The sequence below is a fragment of the Perca fluviatilis genome, chromosome 22, assembly GCF_010015445.1.
Source record: "Perca fluviatilis chromosome 22, GENO_Pfluv_1.0, whole genome shotgun sequence".
In the NCBI taxonomy this organism is placed as follows: Eukaryota; Metazoa; Chordata; class Actinopteri; order Perciformes; family Percidae; genus Perca; species Perca fluviatilis.
The window spans coordinates 14,325,213-14,343,967 of record NC_053133.1 but is presented as its reverse complement, the minus strand read 5'-3'; the positions used below and the strand labels follow the sequence as shown (position 1 = coordinate 14,343,967).

The 18,755-nt window shown below is 40.4% G+C and overlaps 1 protein-coding gene across 3 annotated transcripts in view; it reads right to left on the bottom strand.

Moving 5' to 3' along the window:
* The window catches only part of rttn (rotatin), a 32,467-nt gene extending 18,445 nt beyond the window's left edge, over positions 1 to 14,022 (bottom strand). For all 3 annotated transcript variants that reach the window (XM_039789887.1, XM_039789888.1, XM_039789889.1), the window contains exons 1-23: positions 13,851 to 14,022; positions 13,302 to 13,489; positions 12,747 to 12,936; positions 12,457 to 12,555; positions 11,996 to 12,086; positions 11,637 to 11,751; positions 9,540 to 9,690; positions 8,602 to 8,770; positions 7,696 to 7,886; positions 7,171 to 7,286; positions 6,105 to 6,272; positions 5,779 to 5,991; positions 5,446 to 5,558; positions 4,756 to 4,882; positions 4,291 to 4,416; positions 3,858 to 3,974; positions 3,171 to 3,310; positions 2,371 to 2,542; positions 2,176 to 2,275; positions 1,678 to 1,763; positions 948 to 1,065; positions 215 to 311; positions 48 to 113 (exon numbers count right to left, since the gene is read on the bottom strand). In XM_039789887.1, the coding sequence (XP_039645821.1) occupies positions 48 to 113; positions 215 to 311; positions 948 to 1,065; positions 1,678 to 1,763; positions 2,176 to 2,275; positions 2,371 to 2,542; positions 3,171 to 3,310; positions 3,858 to 3,974; positions 4,291 to 4,416; positions 4,756 to 4,882; positions 5,446 to 5,558; positions 5,779 to 5,991; positions 6,105 to 6,272; positions 7,171 to 7,286; positions 7,696 to 7,886; positions 8,602 to 8,770; positions 9,540 to 9,690; positions 11,637 to 11,751; positions 11,996 to 12,086; positions 12,457 to 12,555; positions 12,747 to 12,936; positions 13,302 to 13,489; positions 13,851 to 13,881 (2,984 nt within the window). In that variant the 5' untranslated portion in view covers positions 13,882 to 14,022. The remainder of the gene's footprint in view (positions 1 to 47; positions 114 to 214; positions 312 to 947; positions 1,066 to 1,677; positions 1,764 to 2,175; positions 2,276 to 2,370; positions 2,543 to 3,170; positions 3,311 to 3,857; positions 3,975 to 4,290; positions 4,417 to 4,755; positions 4,883 to 5,445; positions 5,559 to 5,778; positions 5,992 to 6,104; positions 6,273 to 7,170; positions 7,287 to 7,695; positions 7,887 to 8,601; positions 8,771 to 9,539; positions 9,691 to 11,636; positions 11,752 to 11,995; positions 12,087 to 12,456; positions 12,556 to 12,746; positions 12,937 to 13,301; positions 13,490 to 13,850) is intronic.
* Positions 14,023 to 18,755: the final 4,733 nt, after the last annotated feature.

Sequence of the window (18,755 nt, the reverse complement as noted above, 5' to 3'; positions counted from 1 at the left end):
GTAAGAATGTTAACTATTGATCTTGGCAACTTTACGGCTCAGTTTACCTGCGTATCACTGACAGTGGTAGGGAAAACGGTGCGAGGGTCACATCTGTGTTGGATTTGTCCGACCTGATATGGCAAAAAACAGGTAGTACAACAAAATATTGAATGGATGCACATTTAATTTTAGAGACGTGGAAAGCTCCAAGAGAGAAAAAAAATAAACTCACCATATTTCAATAGTGGCAATCTCATCAAACAGCAGTAAACTCATTAGGACAGCAATCTCATTTCCATTGCCTTTGTTCTCCTTTAATATCAAGGATGCTATAATGATGACACAACATAGGCAATTTACATAACAACCACACCCTAAACTTTATCACTCGACCTCATGAATAAATGTATGTGCTAAAATTTGAAATTCCATTAGAGTGACAAACACTTAAAGACTCATTTCAAAAGTGAAGTTTGGAAACCCCCCAAATGAGACTGCCACCCCACATCAGGCGTTGCTGACATTACGATAACTCTGAAATTTGGCGTCTGAGGTTTTTGACGCAACAGCTAAGTGCTTTAAACTGAGTTGTACAAACATCACATTTGTAATGTATAAAAACTGGGCACATATTTTTGCATAAAAAAAACATATTTGTGTCTAAATCAGACAATAACAATCTACAAATGTACAGGTTGTCAAACTCAAAGATATATAATTATAATTTATATTAAATGAATTCTCCTAATTCCAAAGGATGATAATTTAGCGACAAATTATGCCAAGATGAGATTCATGGCAACAAGTTGCATCATACTAATATGCCACTTACTGCAGTGTGACAACATGGTTGAAAGCTATGCATCAATGGATGACTTGTCATCTTCTTTTTTTGAGAATGTGCACCCGGGCTACACAACATAATGTGCATAGCTGTTACTTAATGAGTTGTCTTGTGAATGTACCCCTGAGCAGTGTGAGGAGCAGGAGGTTGCGATGTGCCAGACTGTGCCTCAGAGATGGATCAGCATACACCAGCTTCCTCAGGATACACACACAAGGCTCCAGCAGGCAATCTAAGCTCTGGGGAGAACAGCAACATGGCACTCAGTGTTTAATTGCAGGGAAAATGCAAACAAACACAAATATTATTTCTGTCTCCTCCTGCTCTCTGTCTCTCACATACAAATGCACAGGGTCTCCTTCGTGTCTCTTCACATCAGCTAAACCCAAATTCTGAGATTGCTCAGGTTGCAGGCAATGGAGGCTTGGGACAAATACAACCTGCAGGCATCCCTCTTACACACACTTGTTAGTTGAGACAAATCATTCTCTGTGGCCCTGTTCCTTCACCTCCATGTAGCCAGACATGCTGGACGATTACCCCTGTTAGCGACTTCTGATTCAAGTATGATCAGCAGACTGCAGTAACTAGAGGGCACAAATCACTGCTTACCAGGGCCTGTCTGACAGTATTAATACAGGCCATTTCATCCTTCTATCATGCACGCATCAGTGGGTTTCCTCCACACACGGCATGGCAACTCATGTACTCACATATAAACAAGGACATGTACCAGATGGGAGCGCATGGAACTGCATTTATGAGATACAGGGTTTGTTTAAGTTGGCTTCAACAGCAATTTGTTTGGTACACATCCATTTATCACTTTGCCAAAGCAGGTCTGTTTTTACCTTGTTGCCGTTTACACTCCCCATAATGAAAGAAATGACTTTGTCTGTTATTCCAAGAATCTTCAGCACTGGGTGCATTGTTGTGTCTGCAGGGAAGTAAGATAACTATTTAATATACTGACAAAAGAACATTTGCATAATCATAAACTATTTGCTTTTTCTTGCTTGTCTAAAACATATGGTGGTAGGAGGGCACACACTACGCTGCACGAAGTTTTTTCCCCCACAAGGAAAGAGCTCTAACTTATCACACAAACTTTGAAAGTTGTTTATTTCTTTTTATTATATTTCTTTTATAAAATATGCCTTTACATGAGCACTCTGCTCTGAAAGCCATTAGCCATTAGAGAGAAACACACAGAGGTAGACTTAAAGGGTTGTTTGAAAAAATTAGCCTGCCAGAGCCAAGAGATTTAGGAAATGCATTAAAACAATACAATAGAGAAGTTTATAAGAAATACTGTATATTAAAGTTAGTATATTTTACAGACCGCTCACCTTGTAGCACTACAGACAGCTGCTCTGCAGCCGATCTTCTCAGTGAGATGTCGACAGTGTCTGAGGACAGGATACAAAACAGCTTCTCCACCGACTCCACCTAGCCACCATTAAACACATTAAGTAGGCAGCTACATCTGCCGGTGCAGAGGTCTATCTTAGTGTGTTGTTCTTTCTCTGTATGTGGATTTCTACCTTAAGGACAGACTGGTTTCTGGTGTCCAGCGTGATGTCCAAAGGGTTTCTGAGGCAGAAGAGATTGGGGATGGAGGAGATCAGTGGTTGATCCAGGTCTGGTCTGGCTGTGTCAGCAACATCATCGCTGGTTAAGTGGGGCAGGATTTGTTGCACTGCTGCTATTCTCACACTGTAAATAATGAGCAGAATGTATGCAAAACTTAATTCAAAATCCCACTATTTAAAACACAGATTAAAAACTACATGAAACAGCTCTATTCAGGTGGCAACACAAACCTTTCGTCTGCATTAGAGTACTAATACAGGGTTTAAATGTTACCTGCCTTTTAAGTTTTTTTTTTTTTTTTTTTACACGACATCCACATGGTGATTGGTTGTCAAAAAAACGGCTGGCAGGGCAAACAAATCTATTAGCTGTTGCCAAAATTTACCAGGGCTCGTCTCCAGTGTCAAATGTTCATTTCCATCTTTATCAATATTCATAGGCTGGGACTGGATGGCTGTTTTACAGTGGCCTCACAGAACACTTAGATGACTTGATGAGAACATCAGCTGACAGCAACAGATAGTGGTAATATGTCTGTCACATTATGTGTCGGCAAATTGAATATTTAGGCTCTCAGGAGTTTCTCTGCTTTAACATCCAACTAATCAAACAACACTGCACATGCAAAGACACAGAAGAAACATACCATCACAGACATATACACAGGTGCACATCCGGGCAGGCACATAACAACCAAACAAACGGAGTTACACAAACATTGACAAAAGAAAGACCCAGGGCACAGACTCACGTGGGTTGTTTAGTAAAAAGGAGTCGGAGCGCTGCTTTTAGCTGGGCTGTGCTTGGAAACACGCTGTCTCTTGCCACGTCCGACATGTCACTTATCAGCAGGACACAGTTTCCCAGTGACTCTTCAGTGCCGGCGTAACCCTGCCACACACACAGAAGCACACACAATTCTCAGACTGCCTTGGCAGACAATGGAGCGAACAATGGGGAATTCCTGCTGAGCAGCACAACAGTAAATAAAATATGCATCGCTTTGATTATGGGTGGTTTCATTTCGTCTCTTGTTGACATGGCGGGCCCATCTCTGAACGGCCTCCTTGAATTAAATCACACTTGACAGCCTAGTCAAAATCTCATGTATATTCATGAAGAATTTCCAGGCTTTCTGTAGCCTGAAACTGAACAATTAATAAAAGCTTGTTTTTTCCCACCAAAAAAGGAAACAATATAACACAGAATATGTAAATGAGGGAATGACTACATTTTTCTCACTGGCAGCTCAATATGCAGTCTTTGTTGTCCAAAAGCGCTTAAATTGAACTTTTGATCATAGTTGCGTTGATTGTGGAGAACATACACACCATTTCCCCACGCTCCATAAATATAATATAATATTGTTTCAAACACGATGCCGCTTTATGAGCTCTGCAGTACAAACACAATACAGCCTCTACAGAGAGCACACCACCTGTAATATGGGCATGACGGGGTAAAGTGCCTCATTGAATCTGTCCCAGGTTGATGCTGTCATCATCAATCGTCCTTTGAGCAGGAATAGCAGGATATCCTTGGCTGCAACGTTCACCTATAGATCACAGGTAAACTGCTGAATTCACAAAGGCGCTGCTGACAAAACATTTACTACCAAGTACTGTAAGTGACAGACCTTTAAACGTCTAAATTACATGACACCGCTGAACCCTGACAGTTTAGCATGACTTTTGAGTAATGTACAAGAACTTTAAAAACACACGTGAATCCCTGTACCTGTCTTTGATTACGTTTATTCCTTTTTAACCCTGACCTAGACTAACACGTTAAAGAAGTGGCCAGAATGACCTCCCTCCGTAGGTCAAATGCTTCTATAAACATACAGGAAGTACATGCACACGTTTGCCTACCTTCTCAGCAGAATCCTGAAGTCCAAAAGCACTTATTTCATAGAGCACCCGGTGGTGGATAAGGAAGTTGACTCCACTGCACGCTGCTGGCTCCTGTCGTGACACATTCTGGATGCCAAGGCAGTCCTAGGGGTGTATGTAATCATACCAAAGCACCATCATAAATTATAGCTACACTCTCACTTGCGCTCGCTTGCAGGAGTTCCAATTCACTTTAAATGAAGCCATGTACTCTAGACGATGGTTAGTAAAATGAAGAGTCTGATTTCAAATGTCAAGCTTTTTTCTTTTTTTTTTTAATAGCACGCTGTCAATGATCTGTGATTAATCCATCTTCATCCTACTTATTTCCATATGGGTGCACCAACAAACAGACCCACATTGTGGCTTTAGTAGCCATAATTTAAGCCATGAACCTGCACACCCTCATTTCAACACTGTCTATATAAGATGGCTTGCTCTGACCTTGACCAGGTTTAAAGTGCATTCGTATGTTTCCGTCTTGACAGGCGGTGAAGGATGGGACAGCAGCTTGAGGAGAAGTTTCTGGCTCTCCGTCTGGAGGAGGGGACTGGGCTGATCAAACTTCCACCTAGTGATGGACAAGCAAAATAATTTATACTAGCATAGAAATACAAAATATATAAATGCAGTGGCTGACTTTTAGGGCTGGGACGATATGCTTTTGTCCCAATTCGATTCTTTCACGATACACGGATGCAGATTGGATTTATACTGCGATTTTCATTTATTGCAATCCTAGTAGTACTGTGATTCGATAGTATTGAGATTTTCTTTTCCTTCTTTAAATAAACAAAAGTTGAAAAATACACTTCTCCAGAGACAATATATCATGAGACATTTCTAAAAACTAATTATTTTCTAAAAAGAATGCACATCACAGTCTGACATTTATTTCATTTGTAAAGAAGAACATGTATTTTCAGCATTTTCTGCTTTTGGTCCGTTTAGCTGGAAACGGATATGATGTTTGCCGTACCGTATAAACAGAAAATATTTAGGTGCATCATTGGTAAAATAAAAAAATACAATTTTATAAATCGTCGCAAAAAACATCGCAACACATACTATTTCTGTTTTTTTTCTCCCATTTCTGACCCCTACTGACTTCACATTGCAAGATTTTTAACGTACAGGTAAGAGCAGATGTGAACACATTCCTTGATGATGGGTAAGTGCTGGTGAAACGGGAGGCCGTCTATGGCTTGGTCTGCCAGCTCCAGCAACTCCAACCAGTTCTTCTCTCCCTTGATGCAGAAATAAATCAATGAATGTGAGTGACAGGCTAAAAAGGTTTTGCTATAGCCTGAGGGCCACATCTAATGGCAGTAACATTTGTATCAGAGTGGTTTTTAATTGACATTAGGAAATGTGGGTTGCATATATGTAAAAGATGCCTTCTCTCTGTAGATTGCAGAGCTACTTTTGCTATTTGCTAACTGTTATTATATGACATGCAGCTCATACCTCAGCTTGGGTTTCCTTGAGGAAGTTGCAAGTAGATTCCATCCAGAGGGCAGCGCGGGTCACCCTCCTATAGAGATCGTGGCTGTCTGAGTTCACCTGCTCCAAGTAGGCCACCGCTGTCTCTTGAATGCTGGGTAATGAACTTCCCAATGACGTGTCCAAGCACAGGTGGAAAATAGCTGTTGCTGTGTTCTCTGGGAGATTGTCACTAGCCTGCGTGAGGTCAAGAAGCCTTCATTTTCTACTATTTTTGAAATAAAAAGTAAAGTAATTACAGAAAAAAACATCAAGATAGTATTGAGATTTGGTCACATGAGCACACACACCTTCTCAGGAGGGAGGATGGTCTGTAGAAGTTTAATGGTGAATATAGCAGTGCCTGTGTAGGCCATTCTGTGATGAACCTGACAGCTGTGGGGAGTGTCTGCTGAATAGCTCTGATGGTAGCTCAGGATATCCCCCAGTAGCTCCATGCATACTTGCAGCTTTGCCTTCTAAAAACACACACAGAGACAGAAATGTGGAAAAAGCACACTGCAGAAACACAGCAACACACGTACATGCGCTCACATCACGTGCATGTTCGCACACACCAACGCACACCTACTGGCTGGGGGCCAAGAGAAAAATTGCTCGTTCCAGGAGTTAGGATTTGAATGTAATCAGATTTCAGGGTTATTTCGGGACGAGATACAGATCCACCCTATCTCGGTATGAATAAATTGGAACAATCTATTCTCAGCCACTTTGTTCTAGGGAGGAGAAATTGAACAATAGAAGAATTGAACCAGCAGGGGGCAGTAGATGCCCTGTGCATTGCTGTGGCTGGCATGAACAGTTCGGCCCCATTACCCATAGGAAAAGACCATAGGTCTGGCACACAAAAGCTGCTCTCCACATGAAGATGACAAAACAGTTCTCAGGCTGCAAGGCTTTGGGCATGTATTAAACAACAGAGGGCCAGAGGGGCCTGGGCTTGACAAGTGTATAAGTCCTCCTGCATAGAAACATGCTGTTTAAACAGTCAGGGAGGATAACAAATGACTCTGCATAGTAAAACAAACACACACCAGTTTATTACAATCCATGTGGACGTTATACACAAAGTAAATGGAGATAGAGAATTTACTAACTTAACTATTCTGTACTTGGATAAACCCAGGGGTACAGGTGAGATTTGCATGTGTGTGTGAGAAGCTCTTTCTAACCAGAAGAAAGCCTTTGCAACCTTATATAATTCATTCAGCTCAATCACATGCCTACAGTTCTCCTTGACAGTTAACTACGGTATGCCTGTGGTAAATTGTCTGGTGGCCAACACAGTTCTCCCTCTCAGTGAAGTGTATCCATTCATCTACACAAGAAGCTGTCGTGAGTTGTGTTTTGACTTGCCAGCTCCATCCCCACCAGGCTGCGATCGTCCCAGACCAGCTCACAAACACTGTCCCCGAGCAGGAGGACGGCGTCGCACAGCAGCTCCAGAACACGATGGAACACATGCGAACCCTCTGAGAAAGAAGAGAGGAGGAGAGAAACTGAATGAGAGACTAGATGAAATAATGACAGAATACAATCAATATAATGAAACAGCTGAGGGGATTATGTGCAATCAATGATCTTTACTCAAGCAAAAAACAGACAGACAGTGGTAACTGATTTATCTAATTTACAAAAACTGTTCCCCGCTTTACCTAAAAGACAACAATGGCTGGGCGCCTGGGTGCTTCACCTGGTGGAGCGGGTGCCCAGTGTGCAGAGGCTCGGTCCTCGATGCAGCGGCTCAGGGTTTGGGTCCGACCTGGGGCCGTCTGCTGCATGTCTTCCCCCTCTTTCCTGTCTACAGCTGTCCTGTCTATTTAAGGCTAAAATGCCCCAAAATATATCTTAAAAAAAAAAAATGACAACAATGGCTCCTACCTGTTTTAAGCAGTGGTATGGCATGTTCCATGATGGCAACAGTGAACTGAGCCAAAGTCAGCTGCTGTAACTGCAGCTCCAAGACATCTTCTACACCCAAGTCAGGAAGCTCCAGGTTGGCCACATCTGCAGGGGACTGGGGCGTCTGCCCGGGGGCCTGGACTGCTGCTCCCCCTCTGTGCGAGCTGCCACTGGATTAATCAAAGACAAGAGAGGAAGACAACTGTAAATTCATGATCTGTACTTGGACCCCTCAAATACAAGGAGTGACGTATGAGCTGTATAGGGATGGATCATAACATAATTCCTGCTATTACAGGAATCAGAGCTGATTTTTAAACACTGTAGACCAGCCGCTAGAGGGCTCCTGGTGTTATTTATATTTAAAAAGAATAACACAATCCTCCACAGTCTGTCTCAGTTTGTTTTATCTTAGTGTGGGGGTTGCTGGTGTCACCAGCAATTTTGTCATTATCAAAGCAACAAAAAAATCCTACTGTGCACAAATTTCTAAAAAGTATAAGACACTTGTGTTAAGTGTACAGTCTGATGAACAGAATTGACAAGAATGCTGAAAGTTATTTCTACAAGCAAGCAAGTAGACAGACACCACTTGTGCCTCAGAAGTGTGACAGAAGCCAAACTGAGTGAATCTCTGCTCTCACTGCCAACATGCATGCTGAAGACATGAAAAGAATCAATACCCTAGACAGAAGAACAGCAAGAAGTGATGTACTGAAAGTGATGCCGTTTTTCATCTATAATCCCTATAGCGTTTGTTTCAATGCAGTTACACATTAATGTGGAGTCGCCACCGCCCGCCCGCACCCACGCACGCACGCACGCACGCACGCACGCACGCACGCACGCACGCACGCACGCACGCACGCACGCACGCACGCACACCTGGTGGAAGCTGCATCTCCGTCTTGGCCATCTCCCCTAGCTCTCTGGCCTGTGCGTCCCACCACAGAGGGCCGAGGAGAGCACTCTGCCCCTGGAGAGGAGGCCTGGGAACGCTGGGTCCCCCGCACTTCCTGGGAGTAGGAAAAGGACGAGTTCTGGGACACTGGATCTACCAACCACAAACAGAAAAAAAGAAGACAGACTTGCACATTAGTTAGACTCTGTATGATAAACAGTGTTGGGGTAGTTACTCAAAAAAGTAATAGAGTACACATTACTAGTTACTTAAAAAAATGTAATGCCTTACTTTACTATATTACTCACTGCTGAAAGTAACTAGTTACACTACTAGCTATTATTAAAGCAAAGAGATTATTAATGTAGTGGTGTTTCATTATTGCAGGAAATTCATACATATACAAAATATAATCCTTCTCAATCATGACCCAGTAGAAGCATGTGATGGTGTCTCTATCTGCAGAGAGCCTGCCTGTATCTTCTTATTTTGCTGTTTTTGGGAAGTTTCTGCGCTCAACCTCTATAAAAAAAAAAGTAGCAACCAGGTGCCAGAATGTAAGCACACATTCAAGAGGAAGCTACGAAAATGGCAGACACAGCGTCAAAGTAAACGCAAATAGCGAGCACCGTTACCCTTTTTGGGTTCGGGGAGGAGGGGCCAATTTTAAATGTTTTCTTTAAAAAACGCAACTGACAAATCCTAATCATTCTGCCTTGAAATAAATTGTTGAGAATGTTTGAAGTGTCCACTTGAAAAATGTCAAACAATGTGGTATGGTTTGGGAATTGGTCATGCGAAGTATATGATTCATAATTGTAACCAAATAAAATGTACCTTATAATAAAGGAACGCATGTAAACTAACAGAATAAGCATCCAAAATATGCTAATCATCAGCTGCGACTCATAGGGTGTGCTACCTTGCTTTGTAGAGTAGAAGCTTGGATCTTGATGAAAGCGTAGTCTCCTTCTCAGCCCCACACAAAGCTGCCGCAGGCAGGAAAGAGCCTGCAAGTGGAGGTAGCTTGCCTCACCTTTACCCAAACCCAGCCTCAACAGGGACAGAAGGCTCTGAAAAGAGATAGAGATATCACAGCAGTATTGTTACTGAGAAGCTGGGTTATGGAAAGGTTTTTCAGAAGACATCATTAACAACCATTAACATCCAATTATGATATTATTGTAATTGGGCAAATATTCTGGTTAAAAGCTCTGTGAACAAACAGAACAAACAGAGCCCAAGCTGAGACAATGTACAAAGACTGTGTAAAAAGAAGACCTAAGCTCAGACAGTGATAGAAAAGTTGTAATAAAGTTTGCTAAATAAAAAAGGCAAGTGGAATTGAATTATTGAAGCAACAATTTGTTAAAAGTTCAAATTCCCTGCCCTCTGCAGCTAATGATGTCTCTAAATCCAAGTCTTTTAATTCAGCTTAATAGCTCTAGTAACTCAAAGGAGGGCCACAAGAAGAAAAGTACTTTCCCATAATGATTTATTTTTGATGATGAGACTGCTGGGTGACAGTATGCTAATAATACTGCCTTGAGACCGATACATACTGTAATGCACCACTTTATTACCAAAATAGTCGTGTTCACACAGTAGCTCATCTTTGTTGCCGACATTACACTGGTAGATACATAAAAAAGTGCAGGCCACTTTTTTACAGAAATAGGGAGAAAGCATATATCTTAATGTAACTTGACACAAGCACATTGACCTTTTCATTTGCAACATAGGCCAGTTTAGATTCCTCAAAAGCCAACAAGACCAGGACGAGGACAGTCTGAGCGCCTGCAGACAACTTGGACCGGTTTTACAGTGTTATCTCTGATATTCAAGGAGGCTTAAAAGGAAAGAAGCAAAACATTCCACCAAGGACTTTCAAACCCTGCAAGAGGTACATCATGACCAAACTGTAGCCTCACAGTAATCTAGTGCCTGCTCAAGCAAAGCAAGCCTCCACAGGCCTCCACAACCTCCTACAAGATCAGGGACACAGAATTATAAATTGGTGTTTTGAAGGACACCATTTGACAGGTTATTATTTTGACAGTGGCTTGAGTGACCATACTTGACTTCCATTATGGGATGGTTACGCTAGCCACTCAAAACAATATGTCATCTAATTGATGTGAATAAACAAGAATACTTTATGAACAGTTGGCCGAGAACCAGCACAACATAAACAAGCCCTGGAATTCCACAGTAACATCTTTAATTTTGTCTTTCTGGACACCCATGTTTAATGAAGTATTGAGAAGTGTTAGGGTCAGCAACAAGCCCCCATTTTCAAGTCTGGACAGCAAATCAAATACAGGCTTTTGGCTTGAAGCATAAGCATTGAGTATAACAAAAATCATACATAATGTAAAGTAAAAGTGATGGTACTGACAGCCACTAATGCCCAGCTTCAAAATAAACTATTAAAGGTCCCATGACATGCTGCTTTTTGGATGCTTTTATATAGACCTTAGTGGTCTCCTAATACTGTATCTGAAGTCTCTTTCCTGAAATTTCAGCCTTGGTGCAGAATTACAGCCACTAGAGCCAGTCCCACAATGAGCTTTCCTTAGTATGTGCCATTTCTGTGTCTGTAGCTATTGAGGAGGGGAGAGGCCCATCTGAGCTTTCATTTTCTCAAAGGCAGAGCAGGATACCCAGGGCTTGGTTTACACCTGTCACCATTTCTAGCCACTGGGGGACCATAGGCAGGCTGGGGGAACTCATATTAATGTTAAAAAAAACTTCATAAAGTAAAATTTTCATGACATGGGACCTTTAAAAACTTAGCATAATTATATATTTATTTTGAATGGCATTACCTGTTATAGCGTGATATCAAACCTGTGACTGCATGGGAACTGCAACCTCTAAAGCACACTTTCTGTCTGGTATAATATTAGGTATGATCTTTCTACTTATATTTCTAAAATATACCAGTATAGCTAAGCATTAACGTATGCTCATTTACAATACTATTGTCAGTGCAAGAACACGTTATTTGTAATGATACCTTTACAATACTGGGCCTTTGCAGGAAGATCTCAGCAGGAAAGTCTTGCATAATGACATCACACAGAAGTTCACATGTGCTCCGCACCAAGTTGGGGTTGCTGCTCCTTAGAGAACTGTTTCACAAGATTTAAATTGGATATATTTAATACTCAGTAATTTTACATCACTGAACATAAAAACAATTTTTGGAACTGAAACTATTGAGTACCAAAAGTTGGCACAGAATGTTTTGTAAGATTCTTAAAAAGAACTTGTTCTTTAATAAATTGTTTCCTGAATTAAATCATAATAATGTTAATTTAACACTGAATTCTGACTAGGCATATATTATTTGTTTGATACATATATTTCTCTTACCTCTCATTGGATGAAAGTATGTGTCTGTCTGTGTTTGTCAAAGACAGCCATGGAAACACAGAAAACTTGAGACATCTCACAGACTCATGCACTGTACAACACAGAGGGATCAAATGTGCAAAACATGTAGATTAGAGAAAAACATCATGCACTGCTTTAGACAAAACTACAAGTGAAATTCAAGATGAGACGCAGCACACTAATAAAGCTAAAGCTGCTTTAATCCGCCGCGCAGCAGCCACCCTGAACACTGCCTACCTGCAAGAGAGTTCCCCCAAAAAGCTAAGTGTTTTTAAAAGCGGCTGCTGCCAAAGCCAGGCGGTTACCTCCAGAAGTTTAGCACGGTGAACTCTGCGTGGCAAAAACTCTGCTGCGTCCCCTCATGGAAATAACTTAAAGCGGCAAGTTAACACACGTGGTGTGAAAGCCCCTTTAAGATGAGTATTAAAAAATACTGGTACCTGCTATCTTCTGAGGTGGTAAATCTGTTTGGCTTGGCATGCTCTTGTGGAAATAGCCCATTTGAGGAAAATGCTCTTCAGGTGGAACAACTGTAGGTGCTACAGCAGAGAAAACAGTTTAGTTCAAATATTCTTACACATACTGCAAGCATTTGATCAAACTGTTATAAGAACGGTGTAAAGTAAACTGACAACCAACACAACTCTCTCCTACATATCATGATGAACATTTAGTGGTTTGTAGAAGACAGAATCCAAACAAACAATCATTTGGCTTTAACTTGCAACACCTGTTGGAGTTGCTGTACGCTGTCCATGCGAGTAGACCATTATATGACTAGGGAGTAGCTCAGGTAGCTGGAACAGCTGGTCCAGGGTTCCATCGATGACAGCTCGCAGTCTGGGTTCCACATTAGGAGACAGTTGAGTGAGGAAGTCCACCGCCCCAACGTCTCTTAGCATCTGGGCTGCACTTGGATGCTTTGAAGACAAAATGACAAAATAAATGGGCATGAAATGAAAAATCCATAACTCAAATCACAAAGCATGGGTGTTGATATCAAAATGTCACTGGGCAAATCTTCCTGCATTTTTGCCCCTGCATACATTGTGTATGTGAGGTGGAGGACATGTAAACCTGCCATGAAACTTTATCACAATAAATATTGATCTATCTTCAGTTCATGTATGGTGAGCCTTGTTAAATAAAGTCTGAAGACAAAGCCAAAATTACATTTCAAGTTTATCAGTATATTTTGACAGTTAGTTGACTGCTCCTTTCTAGCCACTGTCCGCAGAGGGATCACCTAGTATTGTATCTATCATCTAGCTAGAAATGTATCTACCTTTGATAAAGTTGAGAGCAACTCAAGGACCTCTTCCTGCATTGGCACCTCGGGGAAATTGAACCATTCAAGAAGATACACAAACAGCATCTTTTCTTGGACAATGTCAGAGACGGAAATCAGGGAATGGTCCAGCTTACATATGATGCTCTTCAATGCTCGAACTCGTATCTCCATCAACGAGTGGCCTAAGGTTTGCAGAAACACAAAGTATTCAGTTAGCTAAAAAGAGACAGTTAGCAACGTTTTGTTAACAGCTAACTGTTAGCTAGCTAACTTTGGGTGAGAGTCCAGAAAAGTTTTATTGACTTGGGTTATTAAGCTTACGTTAACGTTAGTGTTGACATTAATTACAATTCTGCATACTGAACTAACTGTTAGTTAGTTATAGTTACTTTAAAGCTAAGCCACCAGGTAGAAGTAGAGCCCATCTAGCTAGAGAGGTTGTATATTGTTAGCTAACGTTAGCAAGCGTTCTGCGTTTTGTTAACATCAGTTCAGGTAAAATCGGACTTCTAAGCTACATTTGCTTAGCCAGAGTCAGCCTACCTATTTTCTTTATAAGGGGAGATAACTCCATGTTCAATGTATTGCTTCTCCCTGTGTAAAAATCCGGTAAAAGGCTTTATAAACGACCGAGTCTTGTCAGTTCAATTAGTTGTTGTCTGCCAGTGTCATGTCAACAACGTCTGCCCTCTGTTTTCAACAAACGCGCCAGCGTCAGTCGACTTCCTGTAGAGGACCAGGGTGCGTTCATGACTTACAACTGTGTAGGACAAACTGCTTCCACAAAACATTTACACAGTTAGTGTAGATACAAAGCACCTAAAGGAAAATTATTATTATACAATGTAATCATATATATAAACAGTGCAGCATTTTCAGAGAGATCTGCTAACCAATACTATAAAAACAACATGCAGCAATAAAGGTCCAAAGAGACAAATTATTGCAGCTGCATAGGCCTTAAGTTAGTTTAAAAAAAGTAAAAAAAATAAAAATAAAAACACAGACAAAGCTGAACATTAGTTACAAAACCATCCAAAGGGCTATGATGGTTGTAAATAATTTAACTTCACTTAATCAACAATGCCATTAGCATCCCTCAAACCTTTGTATGGCATGGACTTAAAATATATTTGGCACGGACCCTCTAACATACAGAATAGATCACAACTGACCAGATGATGTCCCAAGGAGTCCTGTCTGTAGGTGGGCCTTTCTTTCAACTGTGTTTGTGACAAGACATATCTGATTTTTTTCATCAGATTTTTTTTAAACATTATGTAAACATGCTGACGCCAGGATCATTAGTGTTTCAAGGCATGTTTCAAAATCATTAAAAGCCTTTGCATTGAATAAATGTTAAAATAAGTTTTGACAGCAGCCACATTATCTATCCAGTCATTAAATTAATCTTCTCATACACTGATGTTTAAAAAAAAAATCAAAGTTGATCTGCATCGTCTCTTAACGCAAGTGCAGGCATACATTCTTTTCATGCTCTGTGTGTAAGTTAATCCAATTGCACAAGACCACATACTTGATGGGATGTGGATATGATCAGCCGACAGGGTGATAATTAACAAACTTAGCGAATGATGATCTGATATGATAATAATATAATGACACCGCCTCTGAGAATTCTGGAGGGATTTAAGCCCATAATTAATTTGGCGGTGTATTGTATATTCTACTGTCACCTAGAAGAGTTTGAGGGGAAAGAAGGAAAATCTTAATTTGTGCTTTCATAATCCATGACTGTTTTACTTCAGCACATACTTACCAATATTATAATTTTCTCCTTAAGTAATTTTATTTTAGATACATCATACTGCTTATCTAAGTTTGTTCCAGAGCTTCATATATCATATTTACTGCACACTGAGCCAACTATTCAAATCCAAGATGCTTGGATGAATGGAAAATTATTATTTACACACATCCCTGTAATGTTGTGTGAAATATTTATGTTTGAAAAACTGTGCACCTTGACCAGAATTTCAAACAAAGTTTGGTGGGTTGGAGCAGAGCTTGCCTGCACAGCATGAGTCATATTGATGGACCTGCCAAAGGGTCCATTGACCTGTGGAGGTCAAAAAATGTATTTTGCCCAGTTTGCCCGAGCTCTGGTACAGTATATAGGGCTGAGTTTTTTTGAATGTTTCTGACATTCTATAGTTGTACAATGAAAATACAGAGTGAGTGAGAGTTCTGACATCCAAACAGCTACAGTAAGGAGGTCTTCTTTGCCTGGTGGAAAAATACATTGCCCTGGGTCAGACTACGAGGTCTTAATAGCTGTTGAGTTTGCCTCAAACGGTACATCACATGATTTTGCTTGACAACCACTGTGTGTCATTTGTTAGCATATCTGCAGACAGGAAGCAAAACTTACCTTTAAATAAATACAATAAAAAACATGGGGTATGGTGTACGTCTTTCAGCCCTGTATTTTTTGACCATCAAACATAAGGTATGCTTTTCTCACATATGTCTTTTCAGATGTTTCCCTCATGTCCTAAACACTGCAGTTATGCCTTTATTCATGTATACCTTGTAAACCTGTGACTCTAAGCTATATATTTAGTTTGAAGGAATCATTTTGTGTTTTGCACTGTCAATCTTTAATTGCCTGTGCTTTCAAAAGCAATTCAAGGATTTATAATATTGTAAATTATACGCAAAGTTTGTCTTTTATTTTACCTCAGGCTAAATTACTCATATGCCAGAAACCACCTCAGGCTGTTCATGAATGTAAGCCTGATCTCTGAGTAGAACTCATGCCAATTTAAATACTTTGAAGCCAGATTTACTCTCGAAGCATCTCAGTCTCTGGACCCTCAACAAGGTTAAAGCTGATCATGAGTCATCATGTGCCTGACCATATTGGCCAACCTGTCCTGGACAGACATCATGGAGCACTGCTTTCTGGTAGAGACTACATACTGTATATAGCTGTACAAGTAGTATAAATGTATAGCTTTTCCAAAGACACGCTTAAAACATCACCAAATTAGGGACTGTATGAAAAAGTAATCTACCCTTCCGCGAAAAGAAAAAAATACATAACCCTCTCCCTTTTCTGACCCGCTCATAACTTTCATACAGTTTCACATTCAACGACTTTAAAAGTGACTGCAAATTGAACCTGAAGTAAAGCCATACAGTAAGGCTTTCACCAAATGTTTCACAAGAGCTGCTGGGCAAAAGGATTGGTTGGCATTTCATGCATAAATCAATGTCAAATCAGCTAATATATTGTAGTTGTCCAAAATTCAGCACCCCATATGGCGACAAAATACAAGGAGTTACTTCCACAATTAATAATGTGACATCAAGGGTGATGTTATAACAGACCTGAAGAACATAAGCAAGCACATAGGCAATTCATTTATTGTTTTAACCAGGCAGCCATTTGGACTGAGCTCAAGCCTCTATAGCTGAGTCATTACATTACATATGGATGCAGCAGGTGTAACAGTAATTAATGCACTATATTTGAAGACCTCTTACAGGAGGCCAAAATTGATATGATGGACTGAGTCAAATTATTGATTTTAAAATACTGCAACACTAAAATGAGGAAAATGAATGAATGGATCTACTGAAATCCCATTGACACTAAACCAATAAGGCAGAGGTGTGGTCATCATACTTCCCATTAATGCTCAGACTGTATTTTTAGTCGCACTCTTCCTATGGTATTCCACATTCATCCCTGAAACAAAACCCATGTGGTCCCACTAGCCTTGTCACTGTTTGACATGCCTGCTGTACCCGTCTTCCGCTCCACTGCAAGTGTTGAGGATGTGAACGTGGGCACCAAGAGGCCCCTGTAATCCCCCTATCAGCAAAGGAGTCAAGTCAAAGAACTGAGTCAGACTGAAGCAGGCGCAGACATATTGTGCAAATAATTTATGGCTGATACAGCGTTCATTTGAAATTAAGATGAAAAGTGAGGAGCTTCCCCACATATGGAGGTATCTCATTAAACGATGTAGCCTTTACTCCATGTGTACAATGTTCCTTCTTGACTTGAGATTCAGTGTTTTGAGTCGTGCTTATACATAAATTAATTTTTTTTTGAAAATATTGATCTTGAGAAAGAGAGAAAGAGAGAGAGAGGTGCTGCAGAAGATCTCATATATTGTGCTCTGCATGTACTGTTTGACAACATCATGCAGATACTCAATTCCTATCAAACTATTACGATTTAATTCATGTAAATAAATAGCCTGCTATTAGTAACTATTTGATCTGTTTAGCCTGTCATGACAAGATAGTCTTGGGTTATGCCCACAACTGAATCATTCTTGTTTTTCCTTTCTGGCAACAAATATCAACAAACTAAAGTTTGTTTGTCAGATCTAATTTAGCTTGTAAAAACATTGCATCCTTGCTTCCCAGTGTCCTTGGTGCTATATCTAAAGAGCTGCCACCCCTCTTTCCTCCCCCCCACACCAGCCCTCCCCTCCGGTGCCAACACATCAAGTGAAGGCAGCCTGATCAACCCTAATAGGGCCTGGTAATTAGAGTCTTTGCATAGAGCCTGTCTGCGCACAGCTGCCCTAAGCAGGTTGGGGATGGACTGCCATACACTTGACAGTGTGGAAAAGCAATGTAATGTTCAGTATATGGACCAAATTAGCCTGGCATTGGTAAACACAATCTACTTTAGAACAATACTGACACTAATTAGGTAACCAATGTATCATTTCAGAGCCCAAGTTTTAGTTGTCATATCAAATACTTGAAAATACTTGGAGAGTCATCTTGATGTTCTTGGAATACAAATTAGAAAGACCTTTCTGCATTTGGCTAGCACAGCTTCGGGGAAACAAGTGTAGTGGTTGATATTTCTGCAGTAATGTAAAATCTGTAGTGGAAAATGGACTCCTGATTATTGTACTGTGGAAAAGTTATGTACTGTATTTGATCTGTAGTGTAAATAGCAAGCAAGCAAACAAGCAAACCCTAAATTATTTGCTGTAACCTAAACCTACAACAACAAAACATTTTCATTCAATAGCTTTAATTCTGACATAGGCTACTTTTGAGTATAGTTATGCAGTTACTGTATGTGCACAGAACAACGATACAAACAAAATATTGAATGAATGAATGCATATTGATAATATCTATGTTTTCAGTGTTGCATTTATCCACAAAAAACAACAAAATTCAAGATGATGAAAGACTAGTCGTTTACATATTAGGGATTTAGGACAATTGAAAAATAAATTAGACATTTTATTAGACATGCCACCAATGTCTACCCATGATGCGGTCTCCTCGTGAAAAGTCCAAATAACTTGGACCATATGTCTTTATGTCTCATTTATTTCTTAACTCAACATCCTTTTTCAGCAGAGGTTCAGAGCATGCATGGTTTTTGCAACACCTTGCTTCATGGCTTGGAGTTGCCATGCACAACCACTTCCTTGTACTTTT